Here is a 15,405-nt window from a genome sequence, read left to right on the forward strand (position 1 = left end):
ATCGCGTGGGTGAGCACACACACATACGTGCCCTGAGCGTACAGCCACACTCCATAAAGGTGCCTTTTCATATGAGTTTAGAACAGTGCTCAGCGCTTAGAACAGTGCTTGGCACATAGTAAGCACTTAACAAATGCCATCATCATTATTATCATGAGTGACTATCTGTGGCTCTATTCCTTTCCTCAGTGCTACTCTGCACATCGAGATCAGAAATCAGGGATTTCACTACTCTTACTGATTAGTAAGGAAGAATCACTGATCTCCATGAAGTTCAAAACCATTATTTAGTCTAAATTAATGGCTTGCATACCATCGGCTCTACTGTGGGCATGATACTTGCTATAAAACATTTCAGTCAGCTTTGATTCCTTCTTTGCAAAGCTAAGCAACAGGTTCCTGCTTAGCTTTGCAAAAAACCTTGGTTGAAAAAGTGCCCTGTCGATATAGTAAACTGGTCAAAACGAGTCTTAGAAAAATGGTCTCCTGATCCTCCCTGATAACATTTTGCATTGTGAAAGAGAAAACTTGCCCACCTGGGACCCCTGCATCACTCGCCCCTGCTCAGATCACCTCCCAAGATGGCAGGGCCATTGAGCGGGCTGTGGGACTCGGAAGGTCCCAGGGCACTACTTCTGGTTGATTTCCAGGTGAGTGAGCACCAAGTAAGTCTGCTCTTCTTCCCCTGGCCTGGCCACGGACACAAAACCCACAAATGCGACCCTTTTCAAGGAAGATTAGTCTCCCCAAGGATATCTGGTAGTGTGGCTTAGTGGAGAGAGCACAGGCCTGGGAGTCAAAAGGACCAGAGTTCTAATCCCGGCTCAGCCAATTGCTTACTCTGTGACCTTGGGAAAGCCACTTCACTTCTCCATGCCTCAGTTTCCCTAATTGGAAAATGGGGATACCTGTTCTCCTTCTTAGTTAGACTGTGAGCCTCATGCAGAACAGGGACTGTGCCTGACCTAATTAATTTGTATTTGCAACCTGGAGCACATAGGAAGCATTTAAGAAATACCATAAAAACAAAAACAAGATACAAATGCTTCTTCAGCCTTCTAATGCCCTTCGCTTTTTTCCTCTACCTTCCCTAAGTTTTCCTCTGACAACAGAAGATGTTGTCCTTCTTGAGCCAATGGATATTTCCTACTTGCCAAACTTCCTTTGGTAAAAAAAATTCCATTTGCTGTGGGAAATAGTGATGATTTAATCCTGAACTGCCCATCGTCAAGTTTCAATAGATGCCCCTTTTCCCTGATGCTGAGGTACTTTGTGAACAACAATTCCATTCTTGCTTTGTCCATATCTCTGGTGATTTGGAAAACTTCCATCATTTCCCATTTCTTTTGGTCCTTCTCTTTTTCAGTTAAATTATGTTCTTCTTAAAATGCAAGAAGCAGAACTGGATTCTGGGGCCTGATATTCTTATTACTTCATAGATTTATCTTTTTATGATGCCCAGGATTTTCTCGACTGATTTGATTGTCACTGTACCCTGAACTGACATAAGAGTAAAGAGGCAAAGCGTATGTTGGAGGATTTGCCTCAGGGCACTTTTTAAGATCAGAAGAAACAGAGTCTAAACTCATGTGACCTTACTCCAGACTATCAACAAAGTTTAAGCATAAATTACACCAATCCCTGCACCAAAGTACTGCTCTCAAAGAGCTGGCCCTTTCTTGCTCTTAAAGTACTTGTTTCCCTAATTTGGAAAATGGATATTTAGACATGTACATGGACCTATTTGTCACATTATTAAAGCCTAGTTATTTAGCCAGCTATAATGATCACCTTCACTTGGGAACTACATGAACTTTTAAAGTCAAATTTTGTTTTGAAAAATCTGGCGGAGGGTAGGGTGTATGATGTTCAAAGGTTTATACCTGTGGAATAGTCTCAAGGCTGGTTCCTTGAGATGAGCACCTAAGGGTTCCCTTGTTCCCCTGCAGTCCCTGACTCTGGGCAGGAGACATATCATTACACAAATTTTTACACAAATTATTTAGTTGCGCAAAGTGCCACGGGATGCAAAGAGAAGTCAATGGATGTTCCCGTTCGGTCCCCACCTGAATTCCACCTCTACGAGACTTAGCTCTTTTAAATCTGCACTGAGTTCAAATGCTCTGAGAATCGGATCTTCTTCTGTTAACATAATCAGGGCAGGGCTGGCCAAGCATCGATATATATCAAGGCGGAACCTATGGCAGGAACAAAAAAAGTGACAATTATCGAGGCATCATCTTAGTACAATTATGCATCATTTTTGAACGGTACTATTTCAGTATTTTCCCCACAATGCACTAACGACAGACTACAAAGTTGATCTCTTTATATTATGTTCATTAAAAGTATCAACTGATTATTAGCACTTGCCTAGAAAAACCAAAGGAGAAAAACATTCAGTTTCTTCAACCATTTAAAATCTGCACCTGGGGAAATCCCACAAAATTGATTGCTTTTAAAGAAATGATATTTTAGTAGCATTTCCCTGCACTGGTATTTGTGGTTTATGCAGTGTGTGTTTTCACAAGCAAGCAGCGTGGCTTAGCGGAAAGAGCGCAGGCTTTGGAGTCAGAGGATGTGGGTTCTAAACCTGGCTCCACCATTTGTCTGCTGTGAGACCTTGGGCTAGCCTCTTAACTTCTCTATGCCTCAGTTACCTCATCTGTAAAATGGGGATTAAGACTGTGAGCCTCCCATGGGACAACGTGATTACCTCGTATCTAGCTCAGCACTTAGAACAATGCCTGGCACATAGTAAGCGCTTAACAAATACCATAATTATTATTATGCAAAATTTTCTACTCTTTAGTAGCCAAAAAGTTGTGAAAGTACCCCATTATAGCAATCAGGGAAAACTGAATGCAACATCATCAGCTATCCTGATACCAGTACTTTCTTTACCCCACGGGAGCTTGATAAAAAGCCAATTAGGGTGGTAGACTATTAATCAGTTAAAGGTATTCACTGAGTTCCTGCTGTGTGCCGAGCCCTGGACTAAGCACTTGGGAGAGCACTATACTACAGAGTTGCCAGACACGATTCCCTGCCCACAAGGAGCTTACAATCTAGAATATGAATGATTCATTCAACATAATTACGGACCAGAAAAAAGCAGCTCTGATTTTTCAAGATGAAAATGCTAATTCAGGTACCATATGGCAAAAATACACTTGTACAGTTTCCTTTGTCTATTCCTCCTTTAGGAACCAGTGTCCATTTTCAGATGGTTGCTGCCTGGAGCCACAGAAGAGAGCAGTCCTGTACACTCTCTTCATTAGCAGACTCTGTTCTGCCCGGCTCTGGTTTATACTTCACTGCTGAGTGAGACATTCACATTCGCTGTATCACTGAGGTCTTCGCTTGGAAACTTCAGCACTTCGGAGACTATTTACACACTCCTTAGCACTCATGTCTTCTGCTCGATTTATTTTGGTCACTCTAATAATAATGTTGGTATTTGCTAAGCGCTTACTATGTGCCGAGCACTGTTCTAAGCGCTGGGGTAGACACAGGGGAATCAGGACGTCCCACGTGGGGCTCACAGTCTTAATCCCCATTCCACAGATGAGGTAACTGAGGCACAGAGAAGCTAAGTGACTTGCCCACAGTCACACAGCCGACAAGTGGCAGAGCTGGGATTCGAACTCATGAGCCCTGACTCCAAAGCCCAGGCTCTTTCCACTGAACCACGCTGCTCTAGTTATCAGTACTTTAGGCCTGCCTCCCCCCTTTATGGCATAAGCTCCATGGAGGGATGGAATGTTTCACTTCGTGAACCTGTACTTTAATAATAATAATAATAATAATAATAATGTTGGTATTTGTTAAGCGCTTACTATGTGCCGAGCACTGTTCTAAGCGCTGGGGTAGACATAGGGGAATCAGGTTGTCCCACGTGGGGCTCACAGTCTTAATCCCCATTTTACAGATGAGGGAACTGAGGCACAGAGAAGTGAAGTGACTTGCCCACAGTCACACAGCCGACAAGTGGCAGAGCTGGGATTTGAACTCATGAGCCCTGACTCCAAAGCCCATGCTCTTTCCACTGAGCCACGTGGGCAACTCAGTAACTGCTCGTACGACCACCTACGCTATTATAACCTTGCAGGGTTTGGTTCTTATCCTGCCCTATAGCCCTGGGTTGCCATATCAGCACCTTAGGTGCCCTCACGCATTCTTCCCTGCCCATGAAACCTCCTTGAGTGACAGGGCATTTGGGATTCTTCAATCTGGGCAGGGAATGTGTCTGTTTATTGTTGTACAATAAATACAAACACTTAGTACAAACACTCCCAAATAGTACAGTGCTCTGCAGACAATAAGTGCTCAATAAATACGACAATGTATGGGTGAGTAAAGGTGGGTGAATGACCCTGTGGCTTACCCAGTGCTTCCTAAACCTCTGATGCCACCAACAAGTAAACTGGAAGCTGAACCAAGGAAGCAGGATCAATCACTCAATCATCAATCACATTTATTGAGCACTTACTGTGTGAAGAGCACCGTAGGAAGGACTTGGCAGAGGAAAACACAACAATATGACAGACGCATTCCCTGCCCGCCGTGGTTGTTCCTCCACACACCCTCCTGTATTTTCCTCAGTGGGAGGGAGGGCAGCAGCAGATGCTGAACCCCAGTAACTCCCAGTTTCCTTACAGTACATTTCTGATCTGTCAATGCCACAGGAGAAGACATGTCTGCTGATCTTCTCAGACAGCTCTGACACTCTCAAAATGGAGTGCAAGAGAGTTCTAGACTGTGGAAAGAGGTGTGGCCTAGTGGAAAGAGCATGAGCCTGGGCGTCAGGGGACCTGGGTTCTAATCCTCGCTCTGCCACTTAGCCGCTTTGTGACCTTGGGCAAGACATTTCACTTCTCTGTTGCCTCAGCTCCCTCATCTGCAAAATGGGGACTCAGTGCCCATTCTCCCTCCTACTTAGACTGTGAGCCCCATATGGGACCTGATGATCTTGTACTTATCCCGGCACTTAAAGACAATGCTTCACACATAGTAAGCGCATAACAAATACCACAATTATTAGTATAACTCCAGGGAGGAAGGACTCCTCAGTCAAGGGGCAGAGTACCTGAAGCGTAATTAGAGGAGGAATAGCTTCTTCTATTGAGTGTCAGTCAACAGACTGTGAGCTCCCGATCTAGGGTCCCAGAGAAGTTAAGTGACTTGTCCAGGGCCTCAAGGCAGACAAGTGGCAGAGTCAGATTTAGAACCCATGGCTTCTGACTCCCAGGCCAGTGCTCTTTTCACTGAGCCATCAGAAGAGGTGCATGTGTGTGTGTTGGGGGGGAGAGAGAGGACGCTGTGGAGAGTGAGGGGTTTGGAGCTTCAGGAAGGAGAACAAGGTATGGACGAGCTGATGGCAGTTGTGGGTGAGTCAATGAGGGGGCAACAGTAGAGCGTTCAAGCAGAAAACAGAGCAGACATCAAACACGAGAACATGATTCTCAAGTGGGTGAAGTCAGCTCGGAGCCCAGATTTCTGCCAGCTACATTCAGCTGCAGTGGTACGCGAGCAGAAGACTGTAGACTTATCTAGAGCTGTGGGTTGGAAGGGTGAGAGTTACGAAGGGTGAGCAGGGCACCCAAGTTGAGGTTGGTGGAGAGGGTGGAAATGAGGGCGTGTTCTTTCGCATCAAAGGATGGAAGAGGTGGAGGGGAGCGGGTCTAGAATTAAGGTTTTGGCCACAAAATGCTTAAGAAGAAGTTCAAAGTCTATGTAGCGTGTGACTAGTTCTCCCATTCAAAGTTTTAATATGCTTCAACCCAAGCAGATTTCAGGTTGAACAAAATGGAAAGCACTTCTCTTAAAAGAGTCTGCGAACTAGTATTCAAGAAGAATGCAGCCTTCAAAATTACAGTATGAATTACTGACCATTATAGTAATTATGAGTATGTGTGAATGCATCTATATCCTCGCCGCCGACCCCTTGCCCACGACCTCCCTCTGGCCTGGAATTCCCTCCCCCTTCATATATGACGGACCGCCACACTCCCTACCTTCAAAGCCTTTTTATAAAAACCATGTCTCCTCCAAGAGGCCTCCCCCGACTAAGTCCTCATTCCCCCAGTTACTCCCCCTTCTGTGTCACTCTAGCACTGGATCCGTACCCTTTAGGTACGTAATATTCACTCGGTCCTCACCCCCATGCACTTAGGTACATATCCATAACTTTTTTATATTTAAATATAATTATTTTCACAAGGTTCAAAGGTTCTCTTGGAGGAAAAGACGGCAGGTGACATGAAGACAAATTGTGTAGATGTGGTTGGGAGGAATGCTGTCACCTTAACCACTGAAAATGAAAACCTGTATATTCTACAGCTACTTCGGGGCTATGGATGTCAGATCTACATTGCTTCAACTATGTCAGACGTGTAATGTACGCCGACGTGCTTGTTTTTTTCCATTTTGGTTTTTGATCTACTTGCAGTTTAAAAAGAAAAACTTATTTTCCTGAAAATGTCATTTTATATGAAATACATATCCATATTTTACTTATTTATATTAATGTCTGTCTCCTCCTCTAGACTATAAACTCTACAGGGGATGTGTCTACCAACTCAATTTCATTGTATTTTCTCAAGCAATTCATACAGTGCTCTGCACAGTCAGTATGCAATAAATATCACTGATCGACTGATATATGCACCTATATGAGTAAACAACTATCAATTCCAAATGATACTGCCTGTTTTTCAAGAAATGAATGCAAATGCTAAATTTATGATTTACAAACCTCTTCTAAGTCATCTTCTTTTTAAAACCAAATGTAGAATTTTATTTGAAACTGGAACAAAGGGACAACTGCCATCTCTGTAAGTGCCTCAAGCCCTTCCAAACCACCTACCACCTAAGCAACCCCTGCAGTATTTATGTATTTACCTTATGTACTCCATTACTTCCCTCTTTAATATACGTATGAGTCTGTCTCCCGATTTTACGCTTCCTGAGGGCAGGGATCATTTATATTAACTCATACTGTCTTCTCCCAAATGGTTAGTGCAGTTTTCTGCACAGGAGTAGACACTCAATAATTGCTACCCGATTAATATTTTGTTACAGTCAACCAATCGTATTTATTGAGTGATCACTGCGTGCAGACCACTGTACTAAGTGCTGAAGAGAGTACAACACAATATAAGAGACATATTCCCAGCCCAGAAGAAACTTATACTCTAAAGGGGGAGACAGACATTAATAAAAAATATATAAATTACAGATACCACCTCCTTGCTCGGGGGCAGAATAAAGGTAGCAAGATGGTGATGTAGAAGACAGTGAGAAGAGGAAATGAGGACTTGCTCAGGGAAGGCCTCTTAGGAGGTGACAAGCCTTCAATAAGGCCTTGAAGAGGAGGAGAGTAATTGTCGGATACGAAGAGGGACAGACGGAGGACGTAGGCGAGAGGTCAGCGTCGAGATAGACGATACCGAAGTACAGTGAGTAGGAGGTAGATGGGAAACCACTAGAGGTTCTTGAGGAGTGGAGAAACATGGACTGAACATTATATAAAATAAAAAAATAATGACCTGGGCAGCAGAGTGAATTATGAACTTGAGCCGGGAGAGACAAGAGGCAGGAAGGTCAACAAGGAGGCCGATAGAGTAACCAAGGCAGCATAGGATAAGTGCTTGGATTGACATTTTAGCAGTTTAGATGGAGAGGAAATGGCAGATTTTAGTGACGAGAAAGTTGAACCAAAAGGATTTAGTGACAGATTGAAGATGAGCGTTGAATGACAGAGAAGTCAAGGATAATGCCAAGGTTAGAGGCTTGTTATTCAGGAAGGATGGTGGTGCTGTCTACAGTAAGGGGAAAAATCAAGAGGAGGACAGAGTTTGGGTGGCAAGATAAGGAGTTCTGTTTTGGGTGTGTTAAGTATGATGGGTCAGTGGGACAGCCAAGTAGAGATGTCCTGAAGAAAGACAGGAGGAAATGTGAGTCTGCAGAGGAGGTGGAAGATCAGGACTGGAGAAGTAGATTTAGGAACCATCTGCATAGAAATGGTAGCTGAAGGTAAAGCGGGGCTTGGTCTGGGAAGGCCTCTTGGAGGAGATGAGCCTTCAGTAAGGTTCTGAAATGGGAGAGAGTAATTATCTGATGGATTTGAGGAGGGAGGGCGGTCCAGGACAGAGGTAGGACGTGGGGCAGGGGTTGCTTGCAAGGCAGGCAAGAACGAGGTACAGTGAAAAGCTTAGCACCAGAAGAGCGAAGCGTGGGGGCTTGGTTATAGAAGGAGAGAAGGGAGATGAGGTAGGAGGGGACAAGGTGATGGAGTGCTTTAAAGTCAATGATGAGGAGTTTTTGTTTGACAGGGAAGTGGATAAGCAACCACTGGAGATTTTTGAGGAGGGGGGTGACATGCTCAGAATGTTTCTGTGAAAAGATAACCCAGACAGCAGAGTGAAGTATGGACTGGAGTGGGGAGAGGTGGGAGATTGGCAGGTGTCACCCGTCACCGGGGACAGATTCTTTCGGAATCGGTGCGGCGAGAGAAAGAGAGAGAGAGAGAGAGAGAGAGAGAGAGAGAGAGAGGGCGGGGATGGAAAACCTGAGTTTTGTAAAGAATTTACTCCGCGGGGCGAATTGAATTAATTATTTAGACGCGACAAATCGGCCTTCCCTTTTGGGAGAAATATGGTGTTAAAGCTTCCCTAACAGGAGGAATACACTGGTATGTTACTTGCGGGTGGCCGGACACCCGAGCTCACTTATGATTTACTCACAACGTGGTGAGGCGGCTGGCTCCCACCATATGCTCACCCCACCCAGGAGGAATCCACCTTTGTGTTGAATACACTTATGCGTTACATACACTTATGTGTTAAACCCAGTTATGCGTTACCCACTTATGGTTACTCACGCTTGGTGAGGCGGCTAGCTCCCACCATACACATGTCCTACTGGGGAGGCACCCACTTGGACATCAAATCCATTTAAATGTTACATACCCATGGTGAAGCCTCTGGCTTCCAACCCCACGAGCTCTCAGCAGGACGGGACACTCACCCATCCCACGGCTCCTCACGCTCTGGACAGAGGCGACCTGCAGCCAGCTGCTGCAAGTCCCGTTCCTCTGCCCAGAAGGTTAGGAGGCGGCAGGTATTTATCACCTGTGCCCTTAGGCCATTCCAGCTTCTGGCCTCAGTTTATCCAATTTCTGCCCTCCCCACTCCTCCATTCCTTATTTGATTGGCACGGGAGCCAGGGGCACCTTCTGTATTCCCAGCTTGGGCTGTCATTCTGGCAGTTTAGGTTGTGGGGGAGGTGTCCCACCCTCACTTCCGAGTTCCGCCTGCTGGCTCGGGAGGTCACGATATAGCATTTGACCTTGAGATGGTCGGTACCCCAGGTTCACCTTGGGACAGGAGGCCAGCATGGAGGCTGATGCAGTAATCCAAGCAGGATAGGATGAGGGACTGTATTTACGTGGTAAGAGTTTGGATGGGGAGGAAAGGGTAGATTTTAGCGACGTTGTGAAGGTGGGACCGACACGATTTGGTGATGGATATGTGGGCTGAATGAGAGCGGAGTCGGGAATAATGCCAGGATTATGGGCCTGTGAGACGGGAAGGATGGTGGTGCCATCTACAGTGACTGGAGAGATAGGGGAGTGAGTTGAGTTCAGTAGAGAGGGTGGTGTTGAGGGAGATAGAGACCCCTGAATAAATCAGTTAAGGTTGTAGGTTTCTTACCTGGAATGTCGGAGGCTGTCCTTTTTGTTCTTTGCAGTGCACAATGTGCACTCACAACCCACTGCATGAGGTTTAGGTAGTGAGATATCCTGTTTCAATAGCATTGTCAGAATCTCGTAGTTGTTACGGTGAGCAGCTAAAATTACAGGAGCAACATCCATAGTGGTGGAGTACTCGGGGTTCTGAATTCTCTCCATTAGTTTCTGGAAAAGATAAAAAAGGCCCAAGACTGTCAAAGACGGTATCTTTTCCAAGAATCCTTGGGATAATCAAACCTGCCGAGAACCTGCTACGCAGATGGGGGAACGTGGTGGAAGAATATGCTCTGCCCAGAACACTCAACTCCCTGGCAGGTGGACAGAATAGCGCTCCGCTGTTCAGGTAGCCGTTAAGACGGTGAGCCCGTCGTTGGGCAGGGATTGTCTCTATCTGTTGCCAAACTGTACATTTCAAGCGCTTAGTACAGTGCTCTGCACATAGTAAGTGCTCAATAAATACTACTGAATGAATGAATATAAAAGGACCTACAAAGTATTCAGGAAGCAGTTTGGCCTAGTGGAAAGAGCATGGGCCTGGGAGTCAGAGGACCTGGGTTCTAACCCTGGCTTCTCCACTCATCTGCTGTGTGACCTTGGGCAAGTCATTTGACTGCTCTGTGTCTCAGTTCCCTCGTTTGTAAAATGGGGATTAAGACTGTGAGCCCCTGTGGGACACGGACTATGTCCAATATCTTCCCTAGCACTTAATACAGTGCCTGGCACATAGTAAGTGCTTAACAAATACCAACAAGAAAACCAAACAACAATTAAAAAAAGTTAAAAAAAAACACGTTCAGTCTGGTGAGAAGCAGATGAAGAGAGTGACTGTGTAAGAATCCTTGGGTAAAGAATTATGGTTTGATGCTGAGGAAGATGAGAAGCCACTGAGGGTCTTTGAGGAGTGGCAAGACATGACTGGCTGACTGATATTCAAGAAGATGATCCAGGAAGCATCCCAAAGTATAGACTGAAGTGTGGAGAGGCAGGAGGGCAAAACTCGAGAGTTTTAAGGAGTAGGATGGTATTATGAGGAAAAAGAAACTGGTAGCCAGAACGAATGGGGCAGATGCAGATGCAGTTCCATCAATAGGAGGCATCTTTTTAGCTTCAGCACTACCCTTATAAATACCTTTTTCAGTACTTCAATCATTCAATCATTGGTATTTATTGAGCGCTTACTGACAGAAAATATAAATTAAGATTTATACACCTCAGGATAACAGTGACATTCCTTTCAAACAAGAGATGGTCTAGATCACTTCTAGAGGAAGGAAATCTATCTAAAAGGATGTTTTCTAGCTTAGCTTTTGGAGTCTGGAAGAGTCTAAATCTGAGGGGTACCTGTCAGAAAAACTTGGGAAACTTGATTTAAGAAAAACAAACATAAAAAAACCCCACCTTCTGCAGCCTCTGGCCCTGAGGTCTGTCCCTGTGGGGTAGGCTGTTTCCTGGGCACTGGGGATAGACACCAGAGCTGGCTCCCAAACCATCAAGGCCTTACGGAGTGCATAACAATATCAGTAATAATAATAATGATGGCATTTATTAAGTGCTTACTATGTGCCAAGCACTGTTCTAAACTCTGGGATACAAGGTTATCAGGTTGTCCCATGTGGGGCTCACGGTCTTACTCCCCATTTTACAGATGAGATAGTAGTAACAATGACTGTATTTGTTGAGTGCATACTGTGAGTCAAGCACTGTTCTAAGCACTGGGGTAGACACAGGGACTGCATCACAGATTGCTCCAGAACAGCAACAAGCTAAAGCCCTGGTGGCTTAGGTACACTGCGGCTCCCACCGCCCAGACCTCACTCCAGAAACCTCTTTCGACCTGGGGACAAACGGTTAGTCTGAACTTCTGTTACTGGGTGCAAGTTGAGGGATTTCCTTTTGTCATCTGAATATATAGCCACTAGCCAATCCCAATTTAAACTACAAATAAAGACGACAACGTATCCAAGAGTACTTACTACAATGGTTGGTCTTGACGATCGTTTTGGTCGGTGATTAAGTAAAATATCAACGGCTCCTACTACTTCAGAGTCGATAGCCACCAAAAGAGCATCTGTGGACTAAATTTTTTTTAAAGGATTAAAAAAAAAAATCTTTAAAATTACAAATCAGGAACTACGGAGAATAAATATTAGATCTGAAATGACTCCTCTTTTAGCTCTCGTCAAATATCAAGACATAGGGCTTTGTTTCCCTTAAGCACTCTAATTCCCAGCCCCACAGCACTTACGTAAATATTTCTATTCTCTCTTATTTTCTCTATCCATAATATATGTTAATTTCTGTCTCCCCCTTAACCTGTAAACTCATTGTGGATAGGAATGTGCACCAATTCAGCTGTATTGTACTCTCCCAAGAGCTTAGTACAGTGTTCTGCACAGTAAGCACTTATTAAATGCCAATGATCAACTGATTGGAGAACCTATTTAATATGCCAATAAATACACTAAGAATCTGGAAGTCAGATGGAAAAGTCATTGCGGTACATTCAGCTCTCCTAGAGTGGTGAGGTTATGTTCCTGACAACTCTGCATTAAGGAAAAACCAGCATTCTAGTACATTTGTCTTGACTGGGATCAGGCATATACGTACAAACATTTCTTTCATTAAGTGCTATCCAGATAGATGAGCACTGTCAGAAAAATGTTCCTTAACTCCCTCATAGAGTTCTATCCGAGACATGTGATGAAAATACGTTTAATGGGAGAATCGAATGTACTGCATTTCAACAGATTTATTATACTTGATGGAAAAACTGTACTTCTCACCGTAGAACTGAATCCAACACTTTTAGGCAGACTAATGGAAAATTTGTTTTCATAGTATATTCACTTGACTTAATATTACAGCTGAATATATACCCCAGACTTAGTTCTGGTTTCATTGCTTGCTGGTAGAAAGAACCAACTGCTAGATTCTAACAAATTCTAACAAATTACTAGAGCTGTGAGGAATTGGAAGATACAAGACTTTTTTCATTTCCAAGCTACCTCTATGTCTTGAACTTTGGAACAAAGCATCTGGAATCTGCAAGTTTATTAAGATATTGCTAATCACTATAAATTAAATACTGTGCCCTCTAATAGTATTAATAAAAAGATACTAACATGACACTGGAAGAGGGGAAAAGCAAAGTAAACGCTTCACCAAAGTACCTGGAAAATCCAGCCTCCTTACTACAAAAGTTCAAACAAACCCTCCTCTCCTCATCCAGGTCAGCTTGGAGTTGAGTTGCTCAAGTCTCGTACAAGATGCCACAGGAAGGGGATGGGGAGCAACAGTGGCTATTGTTGGGATGTGAACCTTTCAATCAATTTCTCTGTGAGCTTTTAAAAGGAAAGATTAAGCATTTTTATACTCTCCCTAGGATTTACCGTCTGTACTCACATTCTACACTAGGCTCCTAAAAATGGTGTTTGGGCAAGTGAATGAAAAATTGTCTGGATGGCTGGGCCAGCCACAGGGGCCCAGTCCCGATATCTGTTGCCGAATTGTAAATTCCAAGTGCTTAGTACGGTGCTCTGCACATAGTAAGCACTCAATAAATACTGCTGAATGATTCCTGGAGACAATCAACATCGCTTTGGGCCTTGCCCTGGTGGCTCCTCCCCATCCTTGCTCTGGTGCAATAGGCTCTTCACTGATCTCTACCCCCCCAATTTCAGATATACCAGGGCTGACCATGGTTTAGTTCCTGGGAACTGATTAGATTTCAGGTCCGGGTTTTATGTTGGCTAAAATTCTGAAACTGTGATTCCACTCCTTTGCAACAAAACTAATATTTGTATTAAACTTCATAGCACTTTCGCCTGAATCCCCTGAACAAAAGTCACATGTTCCTCTAGAGTGTGTTCAGAATTCGACTTCGTTAAAATAATTATGGTATTTAAGTGCTTACTAAGTGGCAAGTACTGTTCTAAGTGCCGGGGTAGAAACAAGGTAATCAGGTTGAACAGAAAAGGTCTGCAGTATAATACTGACCTCTTGCAAAGGTTCCCCTAAAAAAACCAGACATGAAGAACTGCTTAATAATCTTGGCTCCTAAAGAATCTCATCTCCTTTATAGCATCCCTACTTCGCTTAATCACAGCCTCCCCATACACTATGCTAAGAGAACACAAGCAAGTAGTTGGCAAACAAATGCCACTACTAGTAATGATGATGATAAACTCAAAGTTCACACATGAAACAGAGAGAAAAAATCAGAAACCCATTAGATTTATTTTTGGTTTCCAATTTCTCTTAGTTTCTGAAAACGGAACCACTTTTCAATTAGCATCATGGCTGATTTGGAAACAAAAAGAAAAATTTGAGCTTTTTGCAGGGAAGATTGGGAGGGAGAGACCAACTGAAAAAAATCCCCTAGAGTTGGGGACAATATTAATATTATTATTTTTAAGCATTTACTATGTGCCAATAAGATATCTGTCCCATATAGGGATCACTATCCAAGTTTTACAGTTGGGGAAATTGAGGCCCAAAGAGGTTATGTAACTTATCCAAGGTCACACACAGCATGGACTACAACTCGGGCCTCCTGATTCCCAACCTCTAGATCATATTGCCAAGCAAATAAAATTTCAAGTCAAGTGGGAAATTTGCAGGGAATGAAAAACAAAGGAGCTAAAATGGAAATTATTTTGTATGCCAGAACAATATTTTATTTGGGGCTCTCAAATTCTTCAAAGTCATCCTCAGATAATGAAAAATACGATCTGCAAACTATCTCTGCAGAAACAAATGATATCATTCCCTCGGTTGTGCGCATCTTGGGATCATGGCAACAAATAAGAAAAGCCATTGTTAACAAGAACCATGCGGTGTCATCACAAAAGTTGGCTTTTTACAACAGCACTGCCCTCCCCTATTCTCTTAGCTCCCTTTGGGGACGGTACCAAATTGTGCTGTGCAAACTAATGCACTAGGTTAAAATTCAGAACTTACCAGTATGGAAAACCACTTTTAGCAGGTGCTGAGAAGTGATAGGACAAAGGAAAAGTTGGGAGTGTAAAGGTGAAGAAGACAATGCTGGGGAATCAATCTGGGGTATTTACTCATCATTATCAATAGTATTTATTGAGGGTTTACTGTGAAGAGCACTGTACTAAGTGCTTGGACGAGTACAATCCAACAGAGTTGGTAGACACATTCCCTGCCCACAAGGAGTTTACAGTCTAAATGGAAAAAAAGACATTAATATAAATTACAGATATGTATCTCATATAACACAACATTTACAGGGAAATACATTTTTCTTAAGCTTCTTCAAGTAGATAGGCGTGCATTATACATATAACACAGTTAAAGCAATCCAATTCGTACCTGACATCCATAGTCCAAAAGTAGCTGTAGAATATCCAGGTTTTCATTTTCAATGGTTATGGTGACAGCATTCCTCCCAAGCACATCTACGCAATTTATGTTCATGTCTCCTGCACTGTTTTCCTCCAAGAGCTTTTTAACCATGTAATAATCACCTAGATAACCACCACACAATCACACGTTAGTATCTGGGCTATCTCAAGGACTGTAAAATTAATGCTGGAAACAATAATTTTACCAGTTTGGGAAAAAATAAATTATTTAGGGCTGGGTTTCTCAGGTAGGATCAATTGTATTTTCAAGATCAGTTTCAT

At 43.5% G+C, this 15,405-nt stretch overlaps 1 protein-coding gene across 2 annotated transcripts in view; it reads right to left on the minus strand.

The window, feature by feature from the left end:
- Nucleotides 1-15,405, minus strand: part of TRPC1 (transient receptor potential cation channel subfamily C member 1) — a 68,943-nt gene that overhangs the window by 33,699 nt on the left and 19,839 nt on the right. For both annotated transcript variants that reach the window (XM_029058320.1, XM_029058330.1), the window contains 4 exons: nt 15,092-15,246; nt 11,728-11,829; nt 9,717-9,919; nt 2,067-2,198 (listed from right to left, as the gene is read on the minus strand). In XM_029058320.1, the coding sequence (XP_028914153.1) occupies nt 2,067-2,198; nt 9,717-9,919; nt 11,728-11,829; nt 15,092-15,246 (592 nt within the window). The remainder of the gene's footprint in view (nt 1-2,066; nt 2,199-9,716; nt 9,920-11,727; nt 11,830-15,091; nt 15,247-15,405) is intronic.

Source organism: Ornithorhynchus anatinus, chromosome 1 (assembly GCF_004115215.2).
Source record: "Ornithorhynchus anatinus isolate Pmale09 chromosome 1, mOrnAna1.pri.v4, whole genome shotgun sequence".
NCBI classification, from domain to species: Eukaryota; Metazoa; Chordata; class Mammalia; order Monotremata; family Ornithorhynchidae; genus Ornithorhynchus; species Ornithorhynchus anatinus.